Raw genomic sequence first — 24,483 nt, 5'->3', positions numbered from 1 at the left:
TGAATTTTTTTCTAACTTGGCCGTTCGGAGGATATTAAGATCACGGGCTCCCCCAATAAGAGGCACAGCTGAGGGTCACGCGACCGACAGGCGCCCTATGGCTGTACGCAAAGCCCTTGCCACTACCAATATGGCCGCTGTAGCCATGTGTAGCAATGTGCTTCAGTTTCAGTTCCAGAAACAGAGGGGCGACGTCGGCGAGACCACGTCCATGTTTTATACAGTCTATGGCTGTGCCTCTTATTGCTCTCGCCCAATGCTCAACAACTGGAATAGACTCCAGCCACCCGTAACCCTGAACAGGATAAGCGGTTCAGAAAATGAAAGAAGGAATAAATATTTCAACCCTTAAAATCTAACATCAGGTGAAAATCACCCAAAACAGGGGTGGTAACAGGAAAACACGTCTACCTTTGATGACATCAGTGAGCGGCCTGAAGCTACTCAGGGACCCATGAAACTCAGATAAATGCAACAAAATGAAATTAATATAAATGCATTTGCTCCGGTGAAAATCACCCAGCAGAGTGTTTTAGGGTGAAATGGAGAAGGTGAATCTTTGAAAAGGATATCAGAAGCCATTTTTTCTGTCAGGGTTAGGGTTATAGTTAGGGTCTGATTTTTTTTCTGTTTTTCCAGTGAGGTAAACAGGTTGATGCAGGATTTCAGAATAATGAAGGAACTTGATGTTTCACTTTCCTTTTCACAAAGAGGCAAACATATTTGAGGGCAGTGTTAAACTATAAGTCATCCCCAGATTAATCACACTGTGTTTTTTTCCTCCATGGGAGAACCCCTTCTATCACATCTTAAAACTGTTTTAAACCCAAAGTGAGGAGCTGTTTAATGAACCATAGTGCACATAACTCCACTGTATCCCACAGAGCGACATCGCTGTGCACACACGCATCATCCCACTCAGTTTCCATGTGACTTCATTTTATGCATCAAGACGTTTTCTCTGCGTTTGCATTTCACACGGTCTGTTTTTGTAAAACTTGGATGTTATCAGCTATTTTTTTTTAAGGCAGACTCTGAGGTTTGTAGGATACCTTACAGAAAGATCACACGCTAGTTTTTTCCAGCTTTTATTGATTTGAACCCATCTTTCATCCAAAGTGGCTTCAAGCTGTAAACATCAGAGCAGCACCACTCTCATTACAGGGGCCATTCACGTGTAAACATTAGCGGAAGGTTTAGCTTTTAGCCTCTTACATCTCAGTCTGGCTGCTTCTTACATAGTTCTCTTGAAAACAAAGGAAACAAATACTGGACTGTCACCTACAGCGCTGGTTTAAATCTCAATTTAAGGGCTAAAAAAAGTCCACCTCCTCAGGTCCAGAGAGGCTTTCTCCTCCTTTCAGTCTGTGAATATAAAATGTGTTCAATTAGTGAGGCACTAGTCAGACTCGGATCCAGAGACCTCAATCGGGATCCTCTCGATGGACTCAGTGGATGAGCTCTGGGATCTCTCGGGATGGGTGGATGCATGCTGTGATGCCTTGGAGCCATCCATCCCAGCATGCATCAGGGGGAAGTAGATATCATCCATGTTTGGCAGAACAAACACTTTCTGAAGGAGGGAAAAAATGCTTGTGAGACAAAGTTGAGGACCTGATATCATTTTCTTTCCTTTTCTTTTTACCTGGAACTCATCCTGCAGTTTCTTCTCAATCCACTCCGTCACATGACAGAAAGTCACCTCCCTCTCCCCGAGTTTAGGGCGGACGTGCAGATCAAGCTTGGGCGGCACGCAGAAGCTGTACCTAGAGGAAGGAGATCACAACACGTCATTGCAGATTTTAGCCACATTCCAGTCCTGTGTCCCCCCAGCAGCAGCAGCAGACTCAAAGCCGAACCAATATTGATCTTTAATAATAAATAAATGTTCTTTGGCAGACGAAGACGCGTGTGAAGCTTGAGTCACAGCAAGCACAATCTGCTGCTTATCGTGTCATAATAAAGAGCAGAGCTACACTAATGCATCAGACAAGCTGATACCAGCTAATGGGAGGTTTAGTCAAGAAAACAACTATCAAAGCACATGAATCACAAACTTAGAGTGTAACATTTACAAACTTATGTGATGGAGAGTGTAAGAAATGTAACGTAAACTACCCCATCCAATTTTCTGTACAACCCCGGTTTAAAAATGAAAATATTTGGTCTCTATTTTTGTAATTCTTGTCATGATCCATCAAGTTTTTCTATCAGTGACACATCAGAACTGAAGGCAAGCCAAGCAAGCTCCTGGACTTTTCAACTGCAGAGCCATACTGTTGTAATCCGTGGATGAAATATCCCAGGTCCTCCCTGGAAAAGGCATTGTCTGGATGGAGGCAAGCCTGCACTGTTGCACTGCTGGATGTGTCTGCTGCAATTCAATACCATAGGAGATACTGGCTGAGAAAAAAAAAAGCTAGGTGGCCTTTCTCCTCTTGAGAGTCATGGCCACGATTTCCAAAAAGACTGTTGAATTTGATTTGTAGAACCAGTGGACAGTTTTCAACCTTGACTCAATTCATCTCAACTCGGGCCCAGAGAAGTCGTTCTGAAACTCTACCAAGAACTCTACCATGAACCTGACCTAACTTGCATTTGAGAAAAAAGGCGCAGGATTTTCCTTATCATAATTTGTGCTGTCAATGATGAAATCCTCAAATTCTCTAAAATTTCACAAGAAAATTAATCCGAAAGTGTTGAACTATCTCCGTACGAGTCTCTCACAGAACGGTGAACCTCTTCTTGTCTTTACTGAGGGATCCAGCCTCTAATATTGTTTTCGCACCATGTCCTGCCAATAACCTGTAACATATTAACCTAATCAGTAGGAAAATATTCCTCTATCACTGTTTTGTCATCCCTTTCCAAACTTATTTGTAACCTCCTCTGTAATCAAATTAAAAAGGGCATTTGCATGCATTACATTGCATCAGTACTTGCCATATCCTGTCTGTAGGTGGCGGCGGGATGTTGACGACGAGAGACCCCGACAGCTCTTGCACCTCCACTGTGAGCAGCAGGGGTGTGTTGGACATCTCCTCAAACTTCTTCTTAATGAACTCATTTTCCGTCGCCTTCTGGAAATACTTGGATTTAGCGATTTTGTCCACAAATCTTAAAATCCTCCTTCCCGTCTTTCCACCCCCTGCGCTGTAAAAGAGGATCAGCCGAGAGGAGCGGAGGGGAGAGAGTGAAAGTGAAAGTAAAAGTAAACATCCATCTGGGGTGTGATGTCAGCACAATAAGTGTCTGTTTATGAAGAATGAGCATTCACAACACAGAAGGCCTTCATTAACACTTCATGGGGTTTCACACCAGAAGTTACACTTACCCCTTTCTGAGTGTTTTTTCTCTAAATTTGTAACATTTACCCATCAGTAGCTGGTGTGGCTCCCTTTTCTCCAACCAGACCCTGAGGCTCTGAAAGAAGCAGCTCTTCCTCATCGGATGAACCAGCACTGGAGGACTCTTCATCACTGTCAGCCAGCACGGTGGCGATGGGCCTGCAGCTGGAAGAGGAAAGTGAAGATGAAAGAAAACAAAAGCTTAAACAGAAGTATCAAGCATTGTTTTTTTTCTTTGTAACATTAAAAATTTCTCATCAATATCTACACGGACTCATAGAAGAAATTACACTTATCTCATGTGTTTCAAAAAATCAAAGTGATCAACTTTTCCATCTCTTCTCAGACGGCTCATGTAAAGCTCTGCCTTGACAGTAATCCTCAGCAGAGAGGGTCTACGACAGACGGTGTGACACTGATCAATGTAATGTGAAGCTTTACTTTGGGGATCAGAGTCTGCAGGGATCACAGAAAGACAGGGGTGTGTGTAGGTGTGTATTTGTGTGTGTTATAATGAGGATTTTCTGCTGTGTGGGCTATTGCTCTTGCTACTTGGCCTGGGTAATATGGTGGGATTAACCTTAAGATCAGTGAAAAACTAACACTAAATGACTTAAAGTGGCACTCTTATGACTTTTCTGCCTGTCCTGATAAAGAGTATCTTTCTTTTTAAAGAGAAAACACCTCTACAATGTCATCAGAAATAGACATAAGACACTGCAGAGGGCTTTGCAGCCTGGGTTATGACTTGCAGAATGCATATTTACAATCATCTGTTTCTATTTTTACCACCTTGATAAAAATCTGTCTCACACTTTTATTAAAAGTCAGCTTTACAGAAGGCGATATTAAAGAATTCATATGAGATCTCTCAGAATGTGGGCCGCTCTTTGCAAGCTGGTCCTGAATCAGATTCTCAATAAACCTGTAAAAAGTGCCACCACACACCCACTCAGCTTGTCAGATACACTCACCAGACATCTAATTAGGTACACCTGTTCAGCTGCTCATTAATGCAAATATGGAATCAGCCAATCACATGGAAGCAGTTCGATACATTTAGGCTATGTCCACACGTAGCCGGGAATCTGGAAATCCACTGATATTTTTATACATTTAACACTTGTCATTCTCACGAAACCGCAGTTTTACATTACAAAAAACATTGTTTTCTGAAAACTCTGGCCAAAGTGAAGATTTTGGAATGCTCTGGTTTCATGGTTTCAAGTATACGCCAGGAGACTGAGGCCATGTTGACAAGGAGACTCCCACAAAGATTCCTCCTTTGCGTTTTCAAAGCCACCCACTTTACATGAGGACAGCATGAAAACGATCCGTGTTCATACGACTCCAAGAGGACAAGTCACAACGATGTAGTGGCCATGCCAGGCCAGTAGTTGGCGATGTGGGTATATGTGTGTACATATGCTACTTGGAAATCAGCGATCATTGTTGTGGTTGTTCTTTCTTTTTAGGAGGGATATACTCGTTTTTTTAAAATGCCCGGCTATGTGTGTACAAGGCTTTATGGCTAAAATACACCGGATGCGTCTGCAGTGTGTCTCCTTTCCGTTATGGCAAATGGCTCAAATAGGTTTCATTCAAATCAATCTGTCAACTTACACAGGATCCGTTCTGTTTCAGTACGTCTGTGTGGCTGGTCCGTTGTGTTGCTGGTAATTTGCAGTCACCCTATTTTTGACGGACACAAAGCTGTGGCGCATAAATTCAGCTTAGAAAAGATTGAGCGGGACAGGAAGTTGTGACCGGAAACTACCTAAAAACACCCAGGGACTTACAAAATAAAACAGACTGTGTCAAAATCAGTTTGTATTTAGCTTGGCTACAGCGATGAACGGGCATTGTGAGTGGAGCCAGACCAGGAGTCAACAGGTTTGAGGTTTTACAGCCCAACATGAATGAAGAGAGACTTGGAGTGGGAAGCGAGGGAACTCCTCGGTCTGCGACTCCAGCTGTCTGTCAGTCATGCAGCTTGTCCGAGTGAACACGCAGCTGGTGTAAGTTGACAAACGCAGTCAAGACAGAGCACAACGGAGTCGCACTGCAGATGTTTCCTGTGTATTTCAGGTGTTAGTCATGTAGACGTGGTGAGGCCACCTGAAAGGTCATTTAACCCTTTAAGCTCTGGCCTCTTAGGGTCTCTGCTAGAAAAGTGACAAACCCAAATTGAAAAAGGTACATCTCTGTGTAGAATCATCCTTTAGTGTCAAGCCAAAGGATGAATGGTGATAAGCTGAAAAATGCCTCTTCACATTTGGATGTGCAGGTATTACTGACCGTGAGCTGCTACTCTCAGCCATACACTCCGCCTCCAACCCGCCATCTTTCCCCAGCTTGGACAGGTTAAACTTCGTCTGCAGGGTCATTTGCAGGGCACCCGTGTACTCCAGTTGCAGCTCTACCCACAGGCCTGCAGGGGGCAGTACACAGAGGTCAACACCAGACCATCAAAATTAAGACAAAGCTTGTGAAGCCTCGCAGCCTAATCTGAACACACACAGACACACAGACACACACACACAAACACATCGCTTAGTGGGCAGATTAAACAGCTTTCAGTGTGATTATCCAGCCTTGAAATTAAATTTATAAAAAATTAAGATGGATTATGAATCCCCTCTGGAGGAAAACGCACGGGCCGAGCAGAAGAGCTGGAAACAGGATCATTTGTTGACGGGTGGTTGTGTAACAGCAAAGTGGGCGGGGAATAACATGCTGACACACTTAAATTATCCTTGTTGTAGGAATGTGGTCTGCCAGATTGACTGATTTTAAACCACACACAAACACACACACACACACACACACACACACACACACACACACACAGAAGCCGACATGCTCTAAAAGTCGGAGGCTCTGTGAGATTACAACGGGATAACATCGTCTGATCTGATGCTCTGATGCACTCAGATGATGCACAAAAACAACCTGTCATCTTCTCACACATCTTTTCCTGCAACACTATGTGTGTGTAAAAAAAAAAGTGTGTGCGTAGCTTTTAAAAGTACTTACCTCTGTGGTTGACCTCTGGTCTGGAGGTAGACGTGATTTGCGGCATGGAGCAGCCCATATCCAGCTCAGTGAGCTTCAGCTCGTTCATGAAATAAGGCAGCTGTGAAGAAAACGTCTCACTATCTTAGCACCTCGTATTTACGCTAGACTGACAGCTTGAGTTTAATGAACTCTCAGGAAAAGTGCTTGTACTTTGATTTTGCTCAGCTTCTTCTGGATCTTATGGGACACCACGTCAGCCCAGTGCTTCTCCCGCAGGAAGTCCCAGAAGATCCGACCAATTAAAGCGTTCACCCAAGCAGTCTGGCTCATGGCAGGGTACTCGGAGAGATCGCAGGTACACTGCAAAAAGGAAGGAGTTTGCGTTACACAAGGACATAAAAGAGGTATTTAAGCCAGATTTGGATCTAAAATTGAGTTTTCCTTTGAAGAACGACGTACATTTCCTTTCAAAGTGGGGCTTGTCTCTGTGCTGCTCACTCCTGCACTTGAGACAGGTGTCAGCTCCTCTGTAGCCAGGAGACGAGTCATGTAGCTGGGGTAGTCCAGCAGAGAAAGGCCCCTGATACCGCTTGAGTTCTGGCTGAGATGAACAGTCAGGTTGGAGACAACTGGAGGGGAGGACGGGGCGTCATCATCGTTGCTGCCCACTCTGCTGGGGCCTCTGCTTGCTGACGTGCTAACACTCTGTGCTGGTGCAGGGTCACCTGTGGAAAACACCCACCTGGTTATACGTCAGGATTTTTTTTTTTTTTTTTTTTTTTTTTTTTTTATTCAATTTATTTCGAACATGAGGTCAAAGTGAAATTTCTGTCAAAGACAGAAACAAATACAAACAAACAGACATTTTCTAATCACATATTCGAAAAGGAGTGGGATGAAGTATAAACTTATTAATTCCCACCCCTTTACCAAACAATTATTTATAAACAGATGCAGATGTTATGCACTCAAACAAAGTCAACTATGTCCACGCACCCTTGTTTAATGCTTGGACATTGCAACAGAAAACTTTTATCCAATTAATTAATTTAATCAAATTAAGTAATTATAATTTCAGACAGATATATATAATTCTCTCATCATCCTTATATTTTAATAATAACCATATAATATTTTCAGACTCCTTAATTCTCTTCATTATGGTATCTTGCAAATATCATAATTTTGTACATTTTTTTAAACTTGTTTTTACTCGAACATTTCTTTAATTCCTCACTGAAACTGTTCCATATGCTCACCCCGATAACAGACACACAGAAACTTTTAATGTTTGTGCGTCTACTTATTATTTTAAAGTTGTCTTCACCTCTCAGGATTCCAGATTACCTCTCAAAAACAAAGCTGGTGCCTGTGGTAAATGTGTTTCTGATCCTTTTGCTCTGTCGGGTCACCAAACAACTGTGAGATCTGTTTCCCCTTCAAGGGAAAAGGCTTAGGAATGCAAAGAATTGGAGCATATAATCCATAATCCACACATATACAGTAGTTGTATGGACGCTCTATGTCAAAGCTGTCCATGCTCTAATGCATTATTGACGTCTCTCATACCCGATCTTAACACACATCTGCCAGTCTTCTGTCCCTCCCGCTCCTGTTCCCTCTCTGTATCCACAGACGCTAACAGGAAGTGATGAAACCACTCCTCTTTCTCCCGTCCTGTGCGACCGAAGAGGTACAGAGTGGTGGTGAGTTTATGGTCCTCGTGTTGCTGATTTGAGGGTTCAGCTCCGGGCTTCTCCTTCCCTCGACTCTCCTCCGACCGTCCTCCCTCACCCTCCTGGGAGTTGTCTCCTCCTGCCAGTCGGATGCAGATGGGGTACTTTGGGTTCCACACCCTCTTTCGAGCCAGCACAGATGGCAGCAGGAATACCTTTAGGGAACAGAGTTTTGTTGTGTCAAAGCAAACAGCAGATGTTAAATGGGTGTCGCAGTGTGAAGTCCCAATTATGAATTAATGATTGATGCAGGAAAGAGAACTTTTTCATTTTTAGATGTGACATTTAAAGCCCTCCCAATTATCACCAACAATTTTAGGTCCAGAGCTAAAAGTGAATGTTTGTCATTTTCTCAGATGGGCTTGAAAAGCTTTTTTCCTTTTTGTCGTAATTTGTTCCATTTTTCTCTGTAAACTTCAACCTTTGCTTCAGGTCCCTCCATCACTCTCCTCCTCAGCCTTCCACAGAATATCGAGGGGCACTAAAGCGCAGCAGTCACCACTTGTTCCGGCTGTTAAAGAGACTCGTGGGTTACAGATTGTCCTGTGGCATTTTGAGGAGACAGTGTTTAATCATGTACTTGCAGGATTTCTTTTGGCACTTGCTCCAGCTGAGAAAATGTCAAACTCTACCTTACTCGTGCTAGTTCTTGGACATTTGCTTTGTACTGGCTGGGTTGATGATGACAGTTACAAGGCTCCTGCTTAGAGCTGACCTTTTCAGCGATTTGATGACTACCACGTGAGTCAAAATGGAAATATCTGAACAGCTTCTGGTGTGCTTTTCAGTAAAACATTCATGAAGCTCAGGGGAAGATTCCACTTTAGTTTGGTGCCTTTTTTGTGATACCATAAATTTGTCAGATCTACCAATCTTAAATGTTTTGTCACTGGTCTGTACCCAGGTTTTAGCTGGTGCTCTCAAAAGAGGAGCCGTGCTTTCCCCATCTCAGGCTTTGGCATTTCACTTCGGCATGTGAAAGGGCAAGGAGCTCCTAAAACTGAGTCTTCCTGCCAAATATAACAAAGTTAAGTTAATTATTTTAAAGCGGGTTTCCCTGAATGAGCTTATGACTAAAGTCGCGTTTCCACCAAGCAGTCCGGTTCGGTTCAGTACGGTTTGGCACGGTTTGGTACAGTTAAGCCTGATCCTGTTTGCGTTTCCACAGCAAACTGTGCACTCTCCTGGTAGGCGGTGTGTAAGCCGGATGCCGAACTTCTCAGAAAAAGAGAACTTACGCACAGCACAACCCAACAATATCTTCTCACCACCACTGCACACCAATGTGAGAAACATTTCTGCAAGGTGAATTTTTTTTTTAAGTTTGACCACAGCTCCATTAGAATGAACAGGCAAGAGTTTTTGTTGGAATCTCTCTTCAAATCGAGTGAGATGACATCCATTTTTTTGCAGTCTATAATGCTAACTAGCGAAGATTAGTATGCTAACACACAAAAAAGGGTTAAAACCATTGACATCGTCTTGTTAAAACTGATTTTCTGTGAGCATTTTAAGCACTTAAGTGCTTTCATGTAATAAATTAAAAACCTGCAACAATGTGTGTATTCAGAACACACACACACACACACACACAACCTTGGGTCAGCATCTTACTTTGCTCTTTGCAAGCTCAAAGGAGCGTGACTTGATGAAGGTGGCCTCTTGGACTTTCTCGTCGTACGCGGCCCTGCGGCTAATGTTGGTGTGCGGCGAGTCCAGACGGAGACAGGAGCCCTCCAGGGTGGCGAACACAGAGTGAGTCATCGCTGGGTGGTAGGTTTCTGGGTCGTAATCTTGTATCTCATTCATCCAGCCCTGGAGAGCCAGGAAAAAAAAAAGTGTTAACTCACCATGAACAGTTACAATGAGTGAACACCAGTCCATCTGCTTTTGCTCTGATCCTGAAAATCCTGATTCGCCATGTGGAGATGAATTGGTCCAAAATCTTAAAACAGGCAGATTAACCTTGGTCAGATTCAGAATAAGCAAATTTCTCATGCACAATCTTGTTGTGTGACAAATGGAGCTCAGAGAGTGAACTGAGGATTTAGAGGAGTACTCAGTCTGAATAATATTATTACTGGGAATATGTATGAAACAACAAAAATAGATTCTGTTTTAAGGGATTTTCTACCCTGGATTTGACTTTGCAGGCACCACATGCTCCCTGACTTTATAAATATTGTCATCTCTACCAATCAGCAGCTTAGGGTCCAGATGAAAGGGTCAGGATTAGACGCAGGGTTGGCATTAGGGTAAATCAATCCTTTTAAACTGAAATCAGAGCAAACTCTTAAATCTCATGTGCACATAATTCCACTGCAAAAGAATTTTTAGGTGCCAGTGTCCGCCTAGAGTTCTCACAAAAAGGTTAACCTTTGTCATTCTGTAATCTTTAAAACCCAACTAAACTTTTAATCATTAAACAACATTTTTCTTCACATTATGGCAGTGAACCCAGCCATCCCAACCTCTTTTCTTCTATAACTCCTGTCCTGACAAATTACAGCTTCCTCCTGCCTGTATGTATCCTCACTAATTGCCTCTGGCTCTGACAGCGTCTGCGTGCTACCTGTCCTCTCCAGTTGCTCTGAGTCAAACCCAGCCAGGAGAAGAGCAATAATTACCTCTGCTGCTCGGGCACTTTTATTATCGAAGCTTTTAATTGCTTTCTGGGCACCTTGTGAAGCTGCACGCCACTTTCTGAAACTTTTATCTGTGAGGGGGAAAAAAGTCACAAGAGGTGATGCGGCGACTGGCTCGCCACTGTTCCTTTTCAAGAGCAAATTAGCACAAGCCAATTTACGAGAACCCTAATTAGTGGAAACACCTTTTAAGATGCCTTTCACATGTCATCACTCTCTCTTTGTGGGCTTTCAGATGAAATTTTGCAGCATGGTATTCTATGAAAGGTTGCAGGTCAGAGTGGTCTGCCGTGATGCTTCATGGCACAGCAATAGAGATTAAATGTCCGTGTGTGTTTATCCTTTTTTTTTTTTTCCAGAAGTCAGTTTTTGAAAAAGGGTTCCCCCATGTGCGTCACAGTTGCAGGGTCAGAGCATCCCTGAACTGCTGGTGAGATTTATTAAAATTAGAGTTGCTGTAGCAAAAATACCACAGCAGCTTTCATTTCGATCAACAGCAGTGTAAGAAAAAGAGCAGCAACAGTACACTTGAACAATGAGACCCTGTGGAAATGATCCAGACCAGGGACCAGCATTAGCTAACCATGTCTAATAATGACGTCACACCACAGGTAATTAGTTTTAAACAACGCAGTGAAGATACAAAATGTTCATGAAATAGGTTTGTGTTTATCATGTAGATTATTTGGTTTATTTTGCCCATCTGTTCCCTCAGTGAGGGTCTCTGCAGCTTTGTCTTCCTTTTTTTCTCAGCACATTTTTTAAGCATAAGCATTTTTCAAGCACATTTTTTACAGTTGCTTTTAATTAAACTATTAAATAATTTACCAGATCATTTCAATATCTTTTCTATTGCACAACTCTGCACTTTGACTTTTATGCTTTATATTAAATTATGTTTTATCCTTTTTTCAGCATTTTACTTGGTTTTAAATTTTATTTTATTGTAATTTTTGCTTTGTAAATGCTTTTTAATTGTTTTCTTTTAACTTGTTTTGCTGATTTGTATCTTTTGCACTCTTAATTTAAAAAAAAAAAACGTGCCTTGCCTTAAAGTGATACTCCGGGATGGAACAAGTTGGGTCCTATCACAAGGTTTAGGGCAGAAATTACCCCTACAGCAGTGTTTTTGTGCAGCAGAAGCACAGGGCGCACGCACCAAACACCCCCTCCCTGCTCCTCTGCCGGTTTCCTCTGCACTCAGATGGGGCCAATTTTTACTTGACCAAAAACACAAATAAACGGACTCCCATTGAAAAAGTCTGATATCGCTATGCATTCACGCTTTATTCAGAGAATTTTCAGCACCTTACGTTCACACAAAAACACCGCTAAATAAGGCTCTAGTTCTCATCATGTCTCTTCGTCCTGGCAGACTACCTGCGTTTGTTTATATCTGGCACGCCATGCATGCGGACTGATACACTAAGCGGCGAGCGCCTCGTAGCCAGCTGTGGCTCTGCAGCGGAGGTAGCGCAGTTTTACGACACGATGAACATTTCAGAGTGTTTAGTTAGTGATGAAAATATAAGTCTTTAGATTTGCTACGATGCCTTTAACAGACTGTTATCTGTCTTGAAGTGAGACCGAGGTGGCGGTAAAGGTGAGACCAAAGGTGACAGTTTCTTGCTAAATGATTCATCTATTTACCTTGAGGGAGTCTTCACCAGATATAAAAGTTCCTCTTGTTAGATTCCCTTCTCCAAACAAACTCTGTGCTGCTCTGGAAGATGAATCTGATCTGCAGCAGGACCTGGAGGATCCCATTCTGATGAGCATCAGTCCCAACAGGAAGCCCAGTGCTAATCCCAAAGCGAGGCCGGAGAAGTACGGGCTGAGAGGTAGGATGAAGTAACCGTAGGACAGCACTGCCACGCAGAACAAACTCATGCGTGGCAGCTGATGAGGGGGTTGAGGGAGAGTGGAAGTCCTAATCAAAGGTTTAGGACGTTTCTTTGCCTTCTTCTCAGTCTCAATAGCTAATACTTGCATCATGTCACCATCCGTGCATATTTCCAGTTCCACGTCTTGGTGACTTTGTCTGTTAGGATGCAGAGGGCATGGGCCTCGAGACCTTTTCCCAGGAGATCTAACAGAAGGCCAGTCAAACACAGGTAAAGCCTCAGCATCAGGTTTTCTAGGGTTCCTCCCAGGAGATTCAGAAAGTACCGTGTCCGTGCTGCTTTCTCTTCCCAACCCTCTGGAGCCACCCTGAGTCTTCGTTGTGTGTTTGGGGCTCCCTGTGCTCTCCTCCCTCCTGATTTTGCTGAACATGCTGCTCAGAGGCTCGTGCACCGCCTCTGAGAGCTTCCTCTTGGTGTCTTCTAGCTCCATCTTAAAGAACCCACCTTTCGAACCCTCACCACTTGGGGATAGGGAGCAAGGTGAAGGAGGGGCAGTGCGCGAGTCGCCATTGCTGCGGGTTTTGGGTTGGGTTAGCTGCTTCCACAAATGGAGGTTGAGGCGGGAGTCAGATTTGGACTGTGATACCTCGGGTTCTGAGCGGGAGATCTCAGTCGAGATTGACTTGACAAGGCTTAGAAGAGGCCTTGGTCTAAGGGTGGAGCCTTCTTTTGGTTCCAGTTCTGTGGAGAGAGACTTAACAAGACTTGCGAGGGGTCGATGGCTGGGTGAGGGTGGACCTGGGGACAAGAAGCTTGCACCTGTAGCGGAGCAGTTTCCCAAGGAGCCAGGTGACGAAGGGGAAAGAGGTACATGGAAGGCTTGGGACTGTGACTGCCTGTTATCATCATCATCTGAAGGCGTCTTCTCCTTGGAGAGAGATATCGAAGGGTAGTCCTCATCTCGATCAAGAGGGAAGATTAGTTCACTTTCATCAAGACTGTCCCACTCTCCTTCTGTCCCGGTCAACTGGATCACAATTCCACGAGGGAGGTGTCGCTTGTTCCCAACTGGGGAAGGCCCAGGAGCTGTGATGTGGGGCTCCTGGAGAGTTCTTCCACCTCTTCCTCCTTTGTCCTGGCTTTCTTTTCCCCCACTTCTTCCAGCCTCTGCCATTTCTTGACTTCACATCGCACAGCCAAGGCACCTAAGTGTCAGTGAACAGGAATAAATAAAGAACATGGTCAGCGACATTATTAAGCCTCGGGGCAGGAACAAATACAGGCAGTCAGGGAATGAGCCGTGGAGTGGGGGAGGAATGCCATCTTTTCACAGGAACTGCCTACCAGTGCAAACTACGCATTAGACTGAGAGTTACATGGTGTAGCTGAGAAGAGTTGTGGAGATCTAAATTAATCCTAAGACTAGTGAATCAGATCCAAGAAGGCACCTCTCCCATCGCTGTCGTTCCACATACTGAATGAGTTTCAGAGGCATGCAAAAATAGACAAGACAGGCTGTCTCCCCCAAATGTTGCACAAACTAGGGCAGCTCAGGCTTGGATCTAACGTCTAATGGGGCTCTTTGATTCTTTTTAAGAGTTCAATCACGTGCAGGAGGTTTCTGTGCATGTGAGGACTCTGATGAAAAAGTAGAAATAGGGTGATGATGCAGCTTTTTCACTTTCCCAAAACTCTTTGAACACTTGAGAAAAACAGCATCTGACTGGAGGGATATTCTGCATGTCATCCCCAAAAGGAAAAAACTACAGTGTCTTGCAGACTCATCCCCTGGAGAGCTTACTGTCGGCCATGAAAACCCAGAGGCAGAGGTTTTCTCAAGAGTTACTTATGTAACCCTGAGCTGAATGGCACAGGAAGTTCAAAGATACTCTCTGTGTAATTCCCACCGTGTGGCTTTTGTGTGTCAGCAGCATGGCATGTTTCTACAAAACACGTAAAACAGCCACCACCTACTGAGCTGTCAAAATACAGATGGCATTAAAAAAAAAACAAGCAAGCCGAACAGAGACACAGAGTGTATCACAAGCTGTCAGAGAGAAAAGAGCAGTTTTGGATCACTGGACAGAAGCAGGGAAACATCACAAAGCCCAGTGGGGGCACTTTAGTTTTTGTTTTCTTTCCCTCTCTAGGTCAAGTGCCCTGCTCTATATAAAAGTTAAACCTTACCACTCTGACCCTCTAGTCGGATTTATGTAACTGCATTACAGCCATGTGTGGCACAATTTCAACCAATTCCACAGCAGCTGGTGGATTCTGACTAATCTGCTCGCACCCAAAATGGACGGAGTGGAGTTAAACCTCGCAGGCACACATGCAGCCAGGCGACATTGGACCTTCAGCGTAGATTTTCACAGGGTGGGGGGGACAGACCGGGACCTGGCACACAGATTAGACATGCTAAAGTGCTGTCATTCTGTCCAAGTTAGCTCCAGATCACAAATGGGACAGGTCAGTGTTGCTGTAATGTGAGACAGGTTTGATCTGATTTACCATCCCAGGTGCTTCTCCAAACTATGCTTGCTTATTTGACTTGTCAGAAGTGCCACTTAATGCTTAAATCATTAATTTGGGCTGTGCTGCAATATGCTGAAAATTAGTGAAACCTTTTACTAATAAAAGATGACTGAGTAAGTTTTTTGCCATCCAGACGGGGCACCAATATTATCAAAGTCCAGGAATTCCTCACAAGAGCTTTGATTTAGAGCTGGAGTGAATCTTATATCTCTGCTTGTTGTTTGAGAATGAACAATGGATGAAGAAGATCTATTTGTTGGATCTGCCCATGTGAGACATTTCACCCCAAACCACCAACTGCACGCTGATGTGAAAGTCAAAGGCTGGGGATCAACAGCGTCAATGGGATTAGAGTTCCCTAATATGTAGTGAAGGGTTTATGCGATCTAAATTGACCTATCCAACACTGTGCTTTGAGTTTTGAGTTTTACTTTGTTCATGGAAAGACCCCTGTGACAAACAATAGATAACATGGAAATATTATTTTTAATTTCTGCAAGATTTATATGCATCATGGCAGTCCGCTAAGGTCCCCAAAGCAGCAGCATGTCATGTTATGTCGAGCTGTTAGCAGGTCCATATGGCTGTGTGTTGCATACAGAGCGATCGTGTGACAACTGTGGCACGAAAAACATCACACATCTGCTCTGAGTGCGCTGTGGTGTGTTTGATCAATCCATTACATTCTTAATCAGGGACGATAGCAGCCCAACATGCCTGTCACTTTGTGTGTGTGTGAGTGTGTGTTTAGGGGTTTGTGAGCATTTGTGTGATGACCTCCAATCAGGCCTGGACAGTAACAATCTCAGATTAACATTAATGCAGGGCTTTACTGTGAAATCTGACAAATCATACGGCTGGATTAGAGGCTAAACCAACATTTGGAGAGTTGAGTTTCCAAGCTAGCTCATCTCTCTGACCCATGGTTGATAAGTTGTTAGAAACCACACCACACTTCAGGATCCTTTAGTATATAATGAAAGTCATATTCCTTAGTGTGTGTTATCCAATATGGCAAATTGAACAATCTGTACAAATAAAATCCAATCGTATGTAAATTTTAAAGGGCACATGGGGTCAAATAAACAGGCATAAGTTTGTGAACAGAATTTTACCAGAGGGGACACCTTTAAGAAATCCTCATTTGAAGTATCTTTTTCTACAGAGTGTGTAGTCTCTAAGTTTGAAGAGTCACATTTTTCAAAGGTAAACGTAAATTCTATTCCACATTTCAAGTTTTTCTTTTTCTACAACCTTATTTGTCTTTGTACTTAGACATTTATTGCAATACACTGATCAGAAAAGTTTCTTGAAAAAGTTCAGAATGAGTTTTGAAATTAAGAACTTAACCTTTCACAACTTGAGGCCGCGTAGACCGTAAACATTTGTGTGTGTAAGTCATTTCAGATGGTGATTTTGGATTAGGAAAAAAAAATCAGCACTTTCTAACACATAGGTTTAGTCTCTGTGATGTCACCCATTTGTTTCTGATTCAGAGTTTTAAAGTCTATCATCAACAGATGCCATATTGGAAATGCTGAACTTAGCTGTGCTTGTACTCCAAAAAGGTCAAAGTTTTTGGTCCAACGCTGTATTCTTTTGTCAGAAGTGACTGTATAACAAATAAACATAGTCTCCATGACATCATCTGTCTAGTTCTGGAACAGGGTTTTAAAGCAAATTGGGCTGGGGTGGGGGCTCAATATTAACAGCTACAGGGCACCAAACTGCCACTGATTGGGCAAACTTGTGTTTCCAATATCTCCTAAACTGCAGTGTTATAAACCCCCCACAGTGTGTGCTGTTACAGCAGACTACTCAGACAGAAGACACTTTTTATACTAGATTGTACATGTTTATTCTTGCTGTGAAAACAGCTTTTTAAGGTTTGGTGTGTCTGTGGTTTTTTCTGGGGCCAGCCTGAAGTGGACACTCAAGAACTGCACTTTGTCTCATGTTTTCTGACCAGATCACACCTAGCTTGGCTCAAGTTTAGAAAAAGGCAGGGTCTGTTGCTGCATCTACAGGGTACCGGCCTGTCAGTCAGCCATGCTCTTACAAATGCCCTTATAACTAATTTTTTTATGTTGGAACCACACAACACCAAATGTATCGACCACTCAGAATCAAGCTGTTGTGAACTCCAAGTTAGAAGTTATATTAAGTTACGGTGCAGCCCAGAGCTAATATGATTTTTAGGTTGCATTGTCAAATGGAATGGTGAGTATAATTCACTGCATGATTGAACTTGCACTGCCAGGGCCAACTGGGCCATTTCTCTCTCTGCTCTTTGATCAGTACATTGAACTAGTGAATTAGCAACCAGCTGTGGTGAGTGATTTGTTGTAGCAGGGTGCATCCCTTCAAAATTAAAGTGGCATCATATCAGTTACCACTGTATAGTATAATTTCATAAAGTATAGCATAAGGCTCTGAGGGTTACTTTGATTAAAAATTGAAGCACTTTTCAGGAAAATCTATAAAAATCACATGATTTATTTATTTATTTATTTTTTCTTAATCAGTAATGTTTAACATTTGCTGTTTCAGCGTTTCAAATTCAGATACTTGCAACTCTCCTTGCACGTGGATTGGTAGTCTATGAATCTATTGACGGCTTCCCACATTCGTGAAGTCCAGAAACATCCATCCTATCACAAATCATACTTGACAGCACAGTGCTTTACAACTTATGCAACGACAGAAAAACTAAAAAACACTGTGTTTAGACGGAAAAACACAGAAGTACAATCATTGAGTTTCATCAAGTATGAACGTGTTGCAGAAGCATGCATGCATTTTAAGCGCTCCTCGCAACCCATACGTTAATAATCTTAGATTTTCTTCCCCAACAAACATCTGCAGGGCTGACAATCTCATGCAAATAAGAGGGACATACATGTAAATGAGGAAAGCATGCTCACCCGAAATATTATTCTGTGCATGGAAATGTGGCTAGAACAGCCGATCTGTCCGTGCTGCCTCCTGCCTGTTCCATACGTGTGCGTAAAGACCGCGAACTGAAGAGTATCACTGCACTCCCTCTATCTCTCCCCCCTCTCCCTCTCACGCAGTCACACTCACCTCCCTCTAACCGACTGCCTTCATCCAGATGTGTCATGCGCTGCCGAGAATCACAGCTCACCCAACTGATTATGAAAAGCATGGCCGCGCTGCATGGTAATCCAGATTAAGGGTCCTGCAGCCCCAACAGACGCGCATTCAAACTCACCCACACGAGTATGGATGCAGGGTTTAAATGCGGTCTAATTGCACAAAACGTGGTGACAGCTGATGTCCAGCATTAGGGAGTGATTCACTCTCTACTGTGAGGAACATCCATGCAAAACTAAAAGTTGTGGAGAGCATCCAAAGGTATTTCTCAGTGTAAACTTGAAATAGTCTCGTGACAAAGAGGGAAAAAGGAGGAAAAAGGAATGATTCAACCCCCCTACCTCTCTCTTCTCCCTCCCTCCCTCCATCTTGGCCTAAATAAAACAGTGAAAGGCCCAGAAATGACAATATGAAGAACGGGGTAGAGTGGTGTGCAAGCCGCAGCTGGGGTGGGAGACTACAACCCCCCATCCATCACCGCCTGAAGGAGGTGTTCCTGCACATCCTGGCTGCCAACACTTAACACTCCATAATAATGTGTACAGTTTGTACAGGCAGGTGATTTAAACCATTTCAATTCACGTTTTATGCAAACGGTATTCCTTTTATAATCTGTTGCCTTTGTTTGCTTTGATTCTGTCTTTACATTTTTAGAGTAATATTCTCTGTTCATGCAGGTCGACTGTAAGGGGGTTTGTCCCCAAAATCTCTTTTTCTGTGCTTAAAAATGTCTTCGTTTTTTTTAATGATATGACTGACCAAAAAACATCAAGGTACAGTTGAAATGAGACACTTTTTGGGCCAAACTCATCCTGTTAGGGTCCATTTATACTCCAACTACCTGCTTCACATATATTTTTCTGCTTATTGAAAGCAACAACAAGAAAATGCCAACATTTCGACTTCAATCTCAGAATACTGGGGTTAAACATAAAAGAGGTGAGAACTTTGACTTTTGTGATTTCAATCTCACAATTCTGAAATTTTACTTAGAATTCAGAGCGTAAAGTCAGATTTATTCACCTCAATTTAATAAATCAAAAATAAATAAGTTATTCTTCTGACTTTTATTTTAGAGAGCACCTTTAAATTTTGACCACAATCTCAGAACAACTAACAAAAGTCAGAGTTCTGAATTTTGAAGTCAAAGTTTGTAAAAAAAAAAAAAAAAAAAAAAAAAAGTCTGAAAATTTGAATTCAATCTCAGAAATTGTGGGAAAAGTCTGAATTTTACCCTTAAATTCTCAACTTTGACTTTAATTTCAGAAATCTTGGAAAAAAGTCGGAATACTGACGTAATCTCAGACTTTTAAGCAGGGCCAGCACAGTGGGGGCTGTAAGATCCTGCTGTTAGACATGGATGAATAACAGTTTTTCACATTTGCTCGCTGCACTAGTGTTCATAAAGTAGAACAAAATGGACAAAATCATATGTAATTAATTGGTTTATTTAAAAAAAGGAAATAAAAAAATGTATATATTATTTAAAAAACTTCAGGATTGCTGGTGTGAGGCCCCTAGTGGCCACGAGGCCCTGTGCAGGTGCACAGTTAACACACTACTTGCAACAGCTCTTATTATTGGGGGGTGAACTCTGACCTCAGCTTCACATAATCAAAGTAGTCAGATCATTGTAGCTACAAAATGTTTTTTTTTTTCTTTAAAAAAGAAAACAAAAATCCATCAACAACAAGAATTTGTCTCAGTTGTTTTTTTATGTTGTTTTATGGTCTTGTCTTTGTTGTCCTATATTTGAGATAACACAGCAACAGCTTCCTGTAGACACTGCTTATTTTTCATTTGCCTTGACGTGTGAGTGAAACATGATTTTAATGACATTTGATGGAAAACACCCTGGTTAGTTTGTTCCATATTCCCAAACTTTGTTTTACACAGAGTAGACAGAAATAGGCAGGGTGCTGCCAGAGCTCCTTTCTGACCAATTTAACAACAGTTAGCTTCAGCCCTGTCCCACTCCAGGTCAGAAGAAGCAGCAGGAAGTCATATAAACTGAATTTGGAGGTTGATATTGTTTTAAGTTCAAACTAGAGTGCATGAGTCATCCAGGTAAATAGCACCTGAAGTATGCCCTATATTCAGTATAATAAGGCCGCACTTGGTGAAAGCAGAGCTGGCTTCTCTGTGTGGAGCCTTTCCCAGAGAGATAGACTGTGACGTACTGTGCAACATCACAGATAATCAGGGCCAGCCTGCAGACAGTTTGCTGGACCATGGAAATAGTTCAGATTATAACTTCCACAGACAGAATGACAGCCTGCAGCCCAGGAGAATTACAGCCTCAGTGCAGTTTGGATATGAGATGGGTTCTACTCTCACGATGTAAGATACATTAAGTCCAAGAATAACTTTTCAACTTGTTTTAAATTTAAACAAGACTAGTAACACATAAAGAAGAGTGCTGCTGAAAAATGATATTACAGACAAGTTTTATATTATTTTCAACAAACAATTCATCAAGAACATGATTTCAAACCACCATGAACTCGAAAATTTAACCATCAATGAATAATGTATAGTGAGGTTGTACTGGTAGATTAATCAGCTGAGTGAGAGGCTTTATTTGTTTTTATTAGTCATAATTCTTAACAGAAGCATCAACCTGTTCACTGTCGTCAAATCAAACCAATGAAGCTCTAGTGTTTCACTTCTTCTTGTTTAGACTTGGGCAAGAAGGTTTGTTTCTCTTGAGATATTAAATTGGTCCCCTCTTTAAAATAACTGAAGAGGGGTTATTCCGTTTTCACCATTTTTTTAAACTTGGTTCTAAAGGAAAAATCCTGGATGTTCATGGTTAGATAGATATTTAGATAGATAAAGAACTTTATCCATTGGGAAGGTTTCCTCAGGAAATTCAGATTCCAGCAGTATTAGCACCAATGGTTAGAACCATCACACAGGTACAGAAAAATGACGGATAAAACTCAAGTTATTTACATTCACTATACTGTAAACAATAGCATCAATAATATACATGTGTAAAAAAGATATACTGGCAGACTTTTTCTTAGCAGCAGTACATGTCATGATAAATGAGTGCAGCTTTTAAAACCTCTTCATATGTAAAGGTTGTAGAAACCCCGAAATCAATCTAAAAACTGCTCAAAATGGTCAATCAAAAAAAAAAAAAAAGAAAGAAAAGAAAAGAAGAATGTGAGCTTCACAAGACTTGCTGCAAAAATCAGGTCAATGCACAAGGATTTCCTGAAACACCAAGGTTTTTGCCCATAGTTATGCCATTAACGGGCCTTCAAAGAGCTAGCCAATCAGAGGGAAGGAGGTTTGTGGACTGAGAAACCTTAAAGAGACAGCAACTGAAAGAAGTTTTTCAGACAGAGGCTTAAGCAAGGGCTTTTCAAACACCAGTGGGAGAAAAAAATGTTTGTTATTCTTTGTTTGTTTTTTAGCTGTAAATCATGTTAAGGTACTATGAGGTACCAGAAGGACAGTGTAAAGTTATTTAAAATAAAGCATAGTATCACCTCTTCAGATGGAATGATGGAATAAAACTAACTGCTACCCATCAAGTGAAATTTAAGGGATGCAGCAACTTTACCTTTAAGAAATACCTCCTGGGACTTTCCCCTTCTGGAGTCTAATGCCTCTCCATATTCTCATGCTATAACACCACTATCAGCAAATCTCTCCAGACCTCTCTATCTCGCTGTATTACTTTAATTGCTGCTTTACATAATAATGAAACCCAGACTGGGTTTTCGTTGCATGACTATATTTAGAGCATAGCTATGAAAGGCCTGCTGTTTAACATATCTCCCTGGCATATGGTGTATTATGATAATTATGCACTTATTACTTCTGTACACGGGTTTCGTGAAATTGAATGAGCGCCGTGGCCCAGGAGGCTTTGTTACTCCCGCTAACCCTTCTTCAATCTCTGTGCTTGTCTGGTGCATGAGAGTGACTGTGGGCATGTGCTTGTTGGCCACCCCCCTTGACACACAGAGCTCACACACACACTCACACACACACATACCTTGCCATCTGTTGACACATGCAGCTGTTCAAAAATAGCCCCCTGCCAGAAGCTTCTGGAGTGGCCCGCAGATACTGTAGGCAGAGCAGGGAGCTTGTCATGTATCCTCATTTTGTTGCGTCCTCACCGTGGCCATGAGTCGGTCAGCAACAGTTCGGAAACTCTTAATATTTCCCTGAGAGTTGGGTTTTGCCAGCTTTCCAACTTGGGGGGTCTCTTGCCAATGCCAAGTATCAGTTACCTACACCAAAGTTGCCTCTTGAATCGGTGCACACTCTACCAGAAATGGAGCCAGTTTCCGACCAATTCATGGAATTCCACCCAATCCACGGCACCAACGTTCGATTAGACCCTTCACAAACCAAAGCCACGCGGGTGGAGAGCTTCGCCAATGGAGTGTGTTTCAGCAAACACCCACTAAAGCCTGGTGAGATTTTCCTAATAGAGATCGAGGATAAGGAGCTGGGTTGGTGTGGACACCTTCGTGTCGGCCTGACATCCAGGGACCCTCGGGACTTGGACGTGGTACCTGAATACTCTATCCCTGACCTGACAGACATAGGAGACAGCTGGATTTTTGCCATCACTCGCAACCACAACAAAGTCATAGAAGACCCTGGAGCAGAGGTTCAGGAGGCTGGAGAGGGAGGACAGGAAGGGGGACACAGACTTGGTCGAGGGGAGGGTGAAGGTGGTGCTGGAGGTGAAGGAGATAGAGGTGAGAGCAACAGCAAACCAAAGACTTTTTTCACCGACACTCACCTCTACATCGACAGCGTTCGAATCCCCAGAGACAAACTTGTCGGTCGCAGCAGGCCTGGACGTTTCAGCCACATTCTGGATGACTTGTATAAGACCAACACTCTGCCTCCAACTGCCAGACGGAGCAGGATAGGTGTCCTGTTCGTTCCCAAAGGAAGGGACCTGGCTGATATGCACATCATAATCAATGGAGAGGACATGGGAGCTTCTGCGAAGGGGATCCCTGCTGTTCGGCCTCTTTATGCTGTGGTAGACGTCTTTGCTGCTACCAAGTGTGTCCAGATTGTCCAGGTGGAGTATGGATGTGAGTGTCACAGTGGGTCCTTTTGCATGGACAATTTGTGTGTATCTGCTGGAGATATCAGAAGTGATTGGATCGACATGGACACAAAAAACAACTTTGTAGTTGTTTTGGGTCTCTGTGTTTTAAAATGTTTCTTTGAGATGTCTTTCATTATCCATCTGGTTCCATACTAACACCCTATTAGGATTCTATTTCACATAACGATTTTCTACTTATATGTTATCCTTCAGTTGTTTTGTAATTTCAGATTTATACTGATGTCAATATGAAAATGTAGACAACCCATTCCATCTCCCACCATTGTACAAAAATGAAGCCAAAATCAGCTAGAGTCTGCTGAGTAGGGACTGGCAGTGGTACTGTACCTGACATCATCCATGTAGCCTAATAATATAGTCCCACAGGTACCACATTGGTCAACCACAGAGTTAAAACCCATTAAAGCATGAAATAACTTCTCATTTACTTTAACAGTAAATAGTATATCCCCTTCATCTTCATATCTAACCTGTTTCGTACTGCTCCAGTCTCGTCCTTGCAGACATTGTGTAGGAAAGTGATCCAGAAGCACATCGTCCACAGGATGGCCATTGACTGGTTGGAGCTACCAGAGGCACTGAAGCACTACTGCAAATATGAGTGAAGGATACAGACCTGAGATGAACTCAGATGTGATCAACAAACTCAACCCTAGCAGACATATTATTTCGTCATCGAACTCTGTGTTTAATTTCAGTTTGTTAAATTGATAACAAAATTCCCTGCACTGACAACACTGGCGCCATAGTCTGATGTGACAACTGTTGATTAAAAGTAAACTAACGTGTGCAAAGGGTGTGATTCCACTTTCTCCCTAAAAAGTAGGTGTGAGGAATAACTGTGGAGTGAGTCATTACTTTGCTGCAAGGATCGAGAAAGGTAAACAGTTAATGCATTCTCTCCTAAAAAGGTCTTATGAAGTATATCTGAAAAAATTCAATATATTATTTCTTGGGGATTGCAGCAGATGATTGTTTACCAATATGCAACAATAAATGCTATTTTTCTGCCCTATTAAAAGGGAACTTTTCTTTTGCCATCATTGTCTTTGTTAGCCCATTGTGTTTCAGTGTTTAGTATCTGTGAGAAAATAAAGATATAAAATAAATAAATGAAAAAATAGATAA

General features: G+C 42.5%; 2 protein-coding genes across 9 annotated transcripts in view; one reads left to right on the top strand and one right to left on the bottom strand.

Moving 5' to 3' along the window:
* Positions 1–263: 263 nt before the first annotated feature.
* The window catches only part of tex2l (testis expressed 2, like), an 88,714-nt gene continuing 64,494 nt past the window's right edge, over positions 264–24,483 (bottom strand). Inside the window, exons 1-12 of one of the 8 annotated variants that reach the window (XM_074662753.1) lie at positions 23,014–23,121; positions 12,397–13,795; positions 9,716–9,916; positions 7,935–8,256; positions 6,825–7,090; positions 6,576–6,725; positions 6,384–6,483; positions 5,646–5,778; positions 3,375–3,512; positions 2,944–3,153; positions 1,646–1,766; positions 264–1,573 (exon numbers count right to left, since the gene is read on the bottom strand). In XM_074662753.1, the coding sequence (XP_074518854.1) occupies positions 1,400–1,573; positions 1,646–1,766; positions 2,944–3,153; positions 3,375–3,512; positions 5,646–5,778; positions 6,384–6,483; positions 6,576–6,725; positions 6,825–7,090; positions 7,935–8,256; positions 9,716–9,916; positions 12,397–13,764 (3,183 nt within the window). In that variant the 5' untranslated portion in view covers positions 13,765–13,795; positions 23,014–23,121 and the 3' untranslated portion in view covers positions 264–1,399. The other 7 variants (XM_074662752.1, XM_074662756.1, XM_074662751.1 and 4 more) reach the window with 7 other exon arrangements.
* Positions 22,537–23,968, top strand: neurl2 (neuralized E3 ubiquitin protein ligase 2). Its single transcript, XM_074662761.1, has 2 exons — positions 22,537–23,317; positions 23,845–23,968. The coding sequence occupies exons 1-2, from the start codon at positions 22,537–22,539 to the stop codon at positions 23,958–23,960; spliced, it is 897 nt and encodes a 298-aa protein (XP_074518862.1). The 3' UTR covers positions 23,961–23,968.

This window comes from Halichoeres trimaculatus, unplaced genomic scaffold (genome assembly GCF_033239565.1).
Source record: "Halichoeres trimaculatus isolate MK-OKI-2021-1 unplaced genomic scaffold, fHalTri1.1 fHalTri1_scaffold_23, whole genome shotgun sequence".
Classification (NCBI taxonomy): domain Eukaryota; kingdom Metazoa; phylum Chordata; class Actinopteri; order Labriformes; family Labridae; genus Halichoeres; species Halichoeres trimaculatus.
The sequence above is the reverse complement of the archived record's forward strand: the minus strand, read 5'-3'. Positions and strand labels throughout refer to the sequence as shown.

What these genes read in the sequence shown, in the direction of transcription:
- neurl2 (XM_074662761.1), top strand. Translation starts at nt 22,537, where the DNA reads ATGGAGCCAGTTTCCGACCAATTCATGGAATTCCACCCAATCCACGGC. An exon ending in TGTCCAGGTGGAGTATGGAT is followed by an intron (nt 23,318 to 23,844) that starts GTGAGTGTCACA and finishes GTACTGCTCCAG; the next exon opens with TCTCGTCCTTGCAGACATTG.